Below are 9,327 nucleotides of genomic sequence, written 5' to 3'. Positions count from 1 at the left end.
TGGGAGAACTGGGAGCTGATGGGAACCAAGAGCCCCCAATGCCTCTGATGGGATCAATCCAGCCCCATGCCTGCTTATCCTTGGACATTGATCCCTTGGTGATCCCCATCCCATGTCCTATTCCAATAGGGATGTATCCCAGAGCTGTGCAACCAGAGCAAATGGGGATGCTCCAATGGCTCCAGGTCTTTATCTCCCCCTTGTAGGGTTGCTCCCTATGGCCTCAAAGGGCAGGAGCACTTGGGAATGTCGCTGGGATCAGATCCCATTCCTGCTGTGCTCTCCCTATTCCATGGTTCTGGCATTGTCCAAGCATCTCCCTGCTCCATTGGGTACCAGAATGGGGTCAGGGAATGGTGTTCACATTGGGGCTGTTCCTACCCCCCCTTTGCACCACCCCAAATGCCTGCACACCCCATAGCCATGTGAGCCCAGCCCTATGGAGACGCTCATAGGCCAGGCTTGAGCTGGGCTTTAATCAACCACATGGACACTGTGTTGGGGTCACTCATAGGGGCACTGGGGGGGTTCCCATGCAGGGAGCTGCCCCAGAGCCCCCATACAAAGCCCAGGACCCCATTTCCCAGCTGGGATGCAGGGACTTGGTCTTGGCTTCATCCATTGGGAATGATTCCATGTCCAAGGATGCTCAGAGCAGGAGCCTATGGCCAAGCAGGACCTGCTGCTGTGAGACAATGAGGGCAGCTTCTCCCCTATGGGGCTGAGCCCCATAGCACCAAGGGGAAGAGCTGAGCCCCATGGCACCAAGGGGAAGAGCTGAGCCCCATAGCACCAAGGGGAAGAGCTGAGCCCCATAGCACCAAGGGGAAGAGCTGAGCCCCATAGCACCAAGGGGAAGAGCTGAGCCCCATAGCACCAAGGGGAAGAGCTGAGCCCCATAGCACCAAGGGGAAGAGCTGAGCCCTATGGCACAAGGGGAAGAGCTGAGCCCCATAGCACCAAGGGGAAGAGCTGAGCCCTATGGCACAAGGGGAAGAGCTGAGCCCCATAGCACCAAGGGGAAGAGCTGAGCCCCATGGCACCAAGGGGAAGAGCTGAGCCCCATAGCACCAAGGGGAAGAGCTGAGCCCCATAGCACCAAGGGGAAGAGCTGAGCCCCATAGCACCAAGGGGAAGAGCTGAGCCCTATGGCACAAGGGGAAGAGCTGAGCCCCATAGCATCAAGGGGAAGAGCTGAGCCCTATGGCACCAAGGGGAAGAGCTGAGCCCCATAGCACCAAGGGGAAGAGCTGAGCCCTATGGCACCAAGGGGAAGAGCTGAGCCCCATAGCACCAAGGGGAAGAGCTGAGCCCCATAGCACCAAGGGGAAGAGCTGAGCCCTATGGCACAAGGGGAAGAGCTGAGCCCCATAGCATCAAGGGGAAGAGCTGAGCCCCATAGCACCAAGGGGATGAGCTGAGCCCTATGGCACCAAGGGGAAGAGCTCAGCCCCATAGCACCAAGGGGAAGAGCTGAGCCCCATAGCACCAAGGGGAAGAGCTGAGCCCCATAGCACCAAGGGGAAGAGCTGAGCCCCATAGCACCAAGGGGAAGAGCTGAGCCCCATAGCACCAAGGGGAAGAGCAGAGCCAGGGCAGGAGGGGGGATCCGAGTCCTTACCCCATAGCAGCAGCTTGGGTTGGGGGGTTCAACCCCCAGGCTGGGCTTTGGGCAGCACTAGGCTGGGATTAGGCTGAGCCTCACTCCTTGGGTCTGATGTAGTTGAGGGAGAGCAGGACCAGACTGTTGGCCAGGAGAGAGGCTTCGGAGGCTGGAATGGGAACAGGGAATGGGATCATGGAATGGGATGGGGTGGAAGGGACCATGGAATGGGATGGGATGGAAGGGACAATGGGATGGGATGGGATGGAAGGGACAATGGGATGGGACGGGATGGACCATGGAATGGGATGGGGTGGAAGGGACCAGGGAATGGGATGGGGTGGAAGGGACCATGGAATGGGATGGGATGGAAGGGACCAGGGAATGGGATGGGGTGGAAGGGACCATGGAATGGGATGGGGTGGAAGGGACCAGGGAATGGGATGGGGTGGAAGGGACCATGGAATGGGATGGGGTGGAAGGGACCATGGAATGGGATGGGATGGAAGGGACCATGGGATGGGATGGGATGGAAGGGACCAGGGAATGGGATGGGATGGACCATGGAATGGGATGGGATGGACCATGGAATGGGATGGGGTGGAAGGGACCATGGAATGGGATGGAAGGGACCAGGGAATGGGATGGGATGGAAGGGACCATCAAAGCACCTCGAGTCCAACCCCATGCGATGAGCAGGGATAACAGCAATGGGACCAGAGCATCCCAACCCCACTGAACCCATTCATCCCAGTGCAGCACCAGAGGCTGCAGGGGCCCCCCCATCACCCCCAACCCCTTCTGCTCTGGGGTCCCCATTCCCCCCCAGCCCCATTCAATCCACCACCCTACAGTGGGCTTTGGGGTACCCACATGGGCACATCCATCCCATTCCTCAGGGATGGAGCCCCCATAGGATAACCATAAAGCCACTGCCCATCCCACACATGAGACCTATGGGGCAGGAGCTGCCCCATAGGGCTCATCCCACACATGACCCCATAGGGCAGGAGCTGCCCCATAGGGCTCATCCCAGCCATGACCCCATAGGGCAGGAGCTGCCCCATAGGGCAGGAGCTGCCCCATAGGGCTCATCCCACACATGACCCCATAGGGCAGGAGCTGCCCCATAGGGCTCATCCCAGACATGACCCCATAGGGCAGGAGCTGCCCTATAGGGCTAATCCCACACATGACCCCATAGGGCAGGAGCTGCCCCATAGGGCTCATCCCAGCCATGACCCCATAGCACAGGAGCTGCCCCATAGGGCTCATCCCAGACATGACCCCATAGGGCAGGAGCTGCCCCATAGGGCTCATCCCAGCCATGACCCCATAGGGCAGGAGCTGCCCCATAGGGCAGGAGCTGCCCCATAGGGCTCATCCCAGCCATGACCCCATAGAGCAGGAGCTGCCCCATAGGGCCCATCCCACACATGACCCCATAGGGCAGGAGCTGCCCCATAGGGCTCATCCCAGCCATGACCCCATAGGGCAGGAGCTGCCCCATAGGGCTCATCCCAGCCATGACCCCATAGGGCAGGAGCTGCCCCATAGGGCAGGAGCTGCCCCATAGGGCTCATCCCAGCCATGACCCCATAGAGCAGGAGCTGCCCCATAGGGCCCATCCCACACATGACCCCATAGGGCAGGAGCTGCCCCATAGCCACCATCACCTTCCAGCCTGCAGGACAGCCCCAACCACTGCTCCAGCCACGCTCTGCACGATGCCCCATCCAGGTCAGTGCAATTGAGGCCCCGCAGGTAACAGGCCTATAGGGCACAGCACCAGGCACTCAGCACCACGCTATGGGGCTGACCCTATGGGGCCCTATGGGGAGGGGGGGTCCTCACCGCTCTGAGCTCCTCCTCATGGAGCTGCCCCAGGCTCAGGCGCTGCAGGGCCAGGTCCAGCTCCCGGATCTCCAGCACGTGGCTCCGGAGCCGACGGCGCAGGATGGGACCCGGTAGGTGTGGGGTCAGGAACAGGACCCGGCTTAGGGCTTGCTGAGGGGGGAATAGGGATGGAGACCCCCCCAAAGGGGATGATGGAGCCATATGGGGCAGGACATGGAGCACATGGAGCCTCTCCCCATTGTGACCCACATTCCCATCCCGTTTCATCATCATTCCCTATAAAATCTGTCCCACCCAGAGGAGGGCAGAGGAATGAGCCCTATTATGGGATGGACATGTAATGGGTGTGAATCTGGGTGTGGGATGACAAACAGCCTCGATCCAGGGAATCCTGCCCTGGTTTGAAGGGACCTTAACGCCCATTGAGCTCCAGTATCCCCAGTTGGATCCAGCTGCATCCCAGTGCATCCAGGACACCACTTCCCATCCCATCCAGGGCCACGTTCCCCATAGGCACCAAACCCAACTCACCACATGGGACACCTGGAGCCGGTTGAGAGCCAGGACAGGGCTGGCAAACGCTGCCCTCACTGCCCAGAGCTCAGCCACACTGGGATGGGACCCACACTGCACCTATAGGACCATAGAGCCCAGTGCTGGTACTGGTGCCACCATAGGGATGATGGAGCCGGAGGTGATGGGGCTGCCATACCTGGGAGCAGAGCTGCTGCAGGCGGCGCTGGAGCCGGGGGTCAGGCAGGGAATGAGCTGCCTGTACCAGGCTCTCCAGTACAACCGGATACGAATCCCTACGGATGGAGTCATAAGTGTCCTGGAATTCCAACTGCTGCTGGGGGGTCCAGAAGTGTCGGATCAGGAGCTGCCGGGGGAAGAAATACCTGGAGAGGGGAGAGGGATGATCCAATCCCTGTGTCCAACTGGGATTGATGGGATGGGGCAGCCCCAGCTGCTCAGCATCCTCATAGGGAAGAGCTGGTACCAAGAGCTCAGCTGGGTCAGGTTCAAGCCATTCCCATTGTCCCATCCCTGCATCCCTCATCCCAAGCCCCTCTCCAGGTCTCCCTGCCCCTTGTTGATGCTTGTCCATGGATGCTGGGAAGTGCTGGGCTCCAGCTTGGGAGGGATGATGCTGCAGTGGGAAGAGTGAGTGTCCCTATCCCAGCCATGGGATCAAGCAGGAAACCAGCTCCAAGATCCAGTTCCAACCATTCCCAGCCCTGCCAAGGCCTCCCCTAACCCATGTGTGTGAGCACTGCAGGGATGCTGATGCCAGCCCTGCCCTGGGCAGCCTGTTCCAATGCTGAGCACCCCATGGGGCAGGAATTGGTCCTCAGCTCCATCTAAACCTGCCCTGGTGCAGCTTGAGGCTGGTTCCTCTTGTCCCATCCCTTGTTCCTTGGGAGCAGAGCCCATCCTGGCTCCATCAGGTCCCCCCTGAGCCTTCTCTTCCCCATTGAACCCCATAGATCCCTCAGCCTTTCCCCATCCCTTGTGCCCCATTCCCTGCTCCAGCCCCATTCCCTCCTATGGCCCCATCCAAGGTCTCTCTTGCATTGATGGCCCCACAGCTGAGCACAGGATTCCAGGTGCATCCTGCACCATCCCATAGGGTTGTTATGGCCCAAGTACAGGACCCAGCTCTTTGCCTTCCTGAAGCTCATCCCATGGGCACATCCATGGATCCAGCCTGGCCAGATCCCCCTGCAGAGCTTCCCATCCCCTCTGGTGCCATATGGGACCTGGTTATGGGTTTGCTCCATGCAGACCAGTGACAATGACACCAACCAGACCCAGTCCCAGCATTGAGCACTGGGGCTGGAGCAGGGAGCAGAAATGGGAACCACAGGGATTGAATGGGATTAAGCTGGGATCAAGCAGGCTGGAAGGGAAAGGACATTGGGAAGAGCATGGATACAGCAAGGGATGGAGGTGTCTCCTTGGTTACAGCCCTAAGACCCCCATGGACCCCAAGGTCGTGGCCATACTCACATGAGGACGATGACCAGGAAGTTGGCGAAGGGAGGGATGGAAATGATCCCAATGGGAATGGTCTTGATCAGGTCCCTGCGGAACTGCCTCCAAAAGAGGCGACAATCAGGATCCGGCACCAGATTCCCTGTCGGAATAGTCCTGTGCCGGTGTTGGTGTTAGTGCCGGTGTTGGTGCCAGTGTTGGTGTTGGTACCGGTGTTGGTGCCGGTGTTAGTGCCGGTGTTGGTGCCGGTGTTGGTACCGGTGTTGGTGCCGGTGTTAGTGCCGGTGTTGGTACCGGTGTTGGTGTTGGTACCGGTGTTGGTGCCGGTGTTGGTGCCGGTGTTGGTGCTTGGTGTTGGTACCGGATTTTGGTGCCAGTGTTGGTACTGGTGTTGGTGTTGGTGTTGGTACCAGTGTTGGTGTTGGTACCGGTGTTAGTGCCGGTGTTGGTACCGGTGTTGGTGCCGGTGTTGGTGCCGGTGTTGGTGCCGGTGTTGGTACCAATGTTGGTGCTGGTGTTGGTGCTGGTGTTGGTACTGGTGTTAGTGCCGGTGTTGGTACCGGTGTTGGTGCCGGTGTTGGTGCCGGTGTTGGTGCCGGTGTTGGTACCAGTGTTGGTGCTGGTGTTGGTGCTGGTGTTGGTACTGGTGTTAGTGCCGGTGTTGGTACCGGTGTTGGTACCAATGTTGGTGCTGGTGTTGGTGCTGGTGTTGGTACCAATGTTGGTGCTGGTGTTGGTGCTGGTGTTGGTGCTGGTGTTGGTGCCGGTGTTGGTACCGGTGTTGGTACCAATGTTGGTGCTGGTGTTGGTGCTGGTGTTGGTGCCGGTGTTAGTGCCGGTGTTGGTACCGGTGTTGGTACCGGTGTTAGTGCCGGTGTTGGTGCTGGTGTTGGTACCGGTGTTAGTGCCGGTGTTGGTGCTGGTGTTGGTACCGGTGTTAGTGCCGGTGTTGGTACCGGTGTTGGTGTTGGTGTTGGTACTGGTGTTGGTACCGGTGTTAGTGCCGGTACCGGTACCATACCTGCCGCAGCCTCTCCATGTCCCGGTACGGAAGCTGCTTCACACTCAGCCCCTGTTGTGCCATCCGGGACCGGATGTCCCTGATCTCCTTCACCTCCAAGAACAGCGCATGGATCCCTTGGGAAGCAGGAGCATCCTTAGTATCCATGGCAACCGGTGCTGGATCACATCCTGCCCCCCCCCAGCACCCATGGCAACCGGTGCTGGAGCACATCCTGCACCCCCCCAGTATCCATGGCAACCGGTGCTGGAGCACATCCTGCCCCCTCCAGCACCCATAGAAACCGGTGCTGGAGCACATCCTGCCCCCCCCCAGCACCCATAGAAACCGGTGCTGGAGCACATCCTGCCCCCCCCCCAGCACCCATAGAAACCGGTGCTGGAGCACATCCTGACCCCCCCAGCACCCATGGAACCCCTCCAGCATCACTGGATCACATCCTGCCCCCCCCAGCATCACTGGATCACATCCTGCCCCCCCCAGCACCACTGGATCACATCCTGCCCCCCCCAGCATCACTGGATCACATCCTGCCCCCCCCCCAGCATCACTGGATCACATCCTGCCCCCCCCCAGCACCACTGGATCACATCCTGCCCCCCCCCAGCATCACTGGATCACATCCTGCCCCCCCCAGCATCACTGGATCACATCCTGCCCCCCCCAGCACCACTGGATCACATCCTGCCCCCCCCAGCATCACTGGATCACATCCTGCCCCCCCCAGCACCACTGGATCACATCCTGCCCCCTCCAGCACCACTGGATCACATCCTGCCCCCTCCAGCACCACTGGATCACATCCTGCCCCCCCCAGCATCACTGGATCACATCCTGCCCCCCCCAGCACCACTGGATCACATCCTGCCCCCTCCAGCACCACTGGATCACATCCTGCCCCCTCCAGCACCACTGGATCACATCCTGCCCCCCCCAGCACCACTGGATCACATCCTGCCCCCCCCCCAGCATCACTGGATCACATCCTGCCCCCCTCCAGCACCCATTGAACCCCCCCAGCATCACTGGATCACATCCTGCCCCCCCCCCAGCATCACTGGATCACATCCTGCCCCCTCCAGCATCACTGGATCACATCCTGCCCCCCTCCAGCACCCATTGAACCCCCCCAGCATCACTGGATCACATCCTGCCCCCTCCAGCATCACTGGATCACATCCTGCCCCCCCAGCACCCATTGAACCCCCCCCAGCATCACTGGGTCACATCCTGCCCCCCCCAGCACCCATTGAACCCCTCCAGCATCACTGGATCACATCCTGCCCCCCCCAGCATCACTGGATCACATCCTGCCCCCTCCAGCATCACTGGATCACATCCTGCCCCCCCCAGCATCACTGGATCACATCCTGCCCCCTCCAGCATCACTGGATCACATCCTGCCCCCCCCAGCATCACTGGATCACATCCTGCCCCCCCCAGCACCCACCTCTGGTGAACGTGGAGTGCAGGACATAGAACCTGGGGAACGTGAGCTCCAGGAACCGCTCGTACCTGCCGGTCAGACGCTTTGCCATGGACACCAGTGCGGCCAGTACCGACCGGGAACCGGCCTTGGTGGAGAGGCTGCGGCACTGGGAGCTGAGGTAAAGCACCGGGACTGATGCTGGTGAGGATGGGAATGGGGGGGGGTGCTCGGTACCGGGGGGCACGGGGGGGGGGCACTGGGGGGGGATGGCCAGTACCGGGGTGCACGGAGGAGGGAACGGGGGGGGCACGGGGGGGGGGGGTGTCCGGTATCGGGGTGCACGGGGGAGGCGAGGCCGGTAACAGTGGGGAGGGGGTACCCAGTACTGGGGTGAACGGGAGGGGTATGGGGGGGGGGGTGAACGGTACCGGGGGGCACGGGGGAGGTGAGGCCAGTAACGGGGGGGGGGTGTTCCCAGTACCGGGGTGCACGGGGGGATGCAAGGCCAGTAATGGGGGGTGCCCGGTACCGGGGGGCACGGGGGGGGAGACAGGGATGGGTGCCCGGTACCAGGGTTCACGGGGGGGGGCACTGGGGGGGGTGACCGGTACTGGGGTGAACGGGAGGGGTATGGGGGGGGGGGTGAACGGTACCGGAGTGCATGGGGGGGCAAGGCCGGTAACGGGGGGGGGGTGTCCGGTACCGGGGGTCACGGGGGGGTCACGGGGGGGTCACGAGGGGGTCACGGTGGGGGGGAGGGGCGTCCCCGCTCACCTCAGGTCCCGTTGGCAGCAGCTCAGTCCAGGCCCCAAGCGCCAGAGCTGCCCCCGGCAGGCGGCCATGGACAGCGCCATCTTGACGGGCCAGCAACGGGACGGAGGTCACGCGGCAAGCCGGCCGCTGATTGGCTGAGGGGAAGCCTCGCGGCCGGTCATGTGACCAAAGGCGGAAGTGGCCTCTCGGGCCGCAGTGGGTTGGGGTTGAGGCCTCCACGTGTTACCGGTAACGTTACCGGTAACGGGACCCGGCCCCACCCCCCACCCTGTTACCGGTACCGGCCCCAACCCCCACCCTGTTACCGGTAACGTTACCGGTAACGGGGTCCGGTCCCTGCTCCTATCCTGGTACCGGTAACGTTACCGGTACCGGCCCCAACCCCCACTCTGTTACCGGTCACGTTACCGGTAATGGGACCCGGCCCCAGCCCCCACTCTGTTACCGGTAACGTTACCGGTACCGGCCCCTGCTCCCACCCTGTTACCGGTAACGTTACCGGTAACGGGGCCCGGCCCCAGCCCCCACCCTGTTACCGGTAACGTTACCGGTACCGGCCCCTGCTCCCACCTGTTACCGGTAACGTTACCGGTACCGGCCCCTGCTCCCACCCTATTACCGGTAACGTTACCGGTAACGTGCCCCTCC

General features: G+C 61.4%; 1 protein-coding gene across 6 annotated transcripts; it reads right to left on the bottom strand.

The window, feature by feature from the left end:
- Positions 1–457: 457 nt before the first annotated feature.
- LETMD1 (LETM1 domain containing 1) lies at positions 458–8,935 on the bottom strand. 6 transcript variants are annotated; one of them, XM_034071479.1, is made up of 10 exons: positions 8,680–8,935; positions 7,927–8,078; positions 6,477–6,592; positions 5,471–5,553; positions 4,173–4,359; positions 3,992–4,093; positions 3,458–3,610; positions 3,280–3,376; positions 1,622–1,772; positions 458–685 (listed from the first exon to the last, which is right to left on the bottom strand). In XM_034071479.1, the coding sequence occupies exons 1-9, from the start codon at positions 8,757–8,759 to the stop codon at positions 1,702–1,704; spliced, it is 1,041 nt and encodes a 346-aa protein (XP_033927370.1). In that variant the 5' UTR covers positions 8,760–8,935; the 3' UTR covers positions 458–685; positions 1,622–1,701. The 6 variants fall into 6 exon arrangements, with proteins under 6 accessions (XP_033927370.1, XP_033927371.1, XP_033927372.1 ...); XM_034071480.1 differs by having other exon boundaries at positions 458–682; XM_034071481.1 differs by having other exon boundaries at positions 458–662.
- Between the last annotated feature and the right edge of the window lie 392 nt (positions 8,936–9,327).

Source organism: Melopsittacus undulatus, chromosome 21 (genome assembly GCF_012275295.1).
Source record: "Melopsittacus undulatus isolate bMelUnd1 chromosome 21, bMelUnd1.mat.Z, whole genome shotgun sequence".
Lineage (NCBI taxonomy): Eukaryota > Metazoa > Chordata > Aves > Psittaciformes > Psittaculidae > Melopsittacus > Melopsittacus undulatus.
The sequence above is the reverse complement of the archived record's forward strand: the minus strand, read 5'-3'. Positions and strand labels throughout refer to the sequence as shown.

Coding starts and splice junctions, on each gene's coding strand:
- LETMD1 (XM_034071479.1), bottom strand. CDS start 8,759: ATGGCGCTGTCCATGGCCGCCTGCCGGGGGCAGCTCTGGCGCTTGGGG. Junction 4,360..5,470: donor TTCCTGGTCATCGTCCTCAT/GTGAGTATGGCC, acceptor TCCCCTCTCCAG/GTATTTCTTCCCCCGGCAGC. Junction 3,377..3,457: donor ATGAGGAGGAGCTCAGAGCG/GTGAGGACCCCC, acceptor TGTGCCCTATAG/GCCTGTTACCTGCGGGGCCT.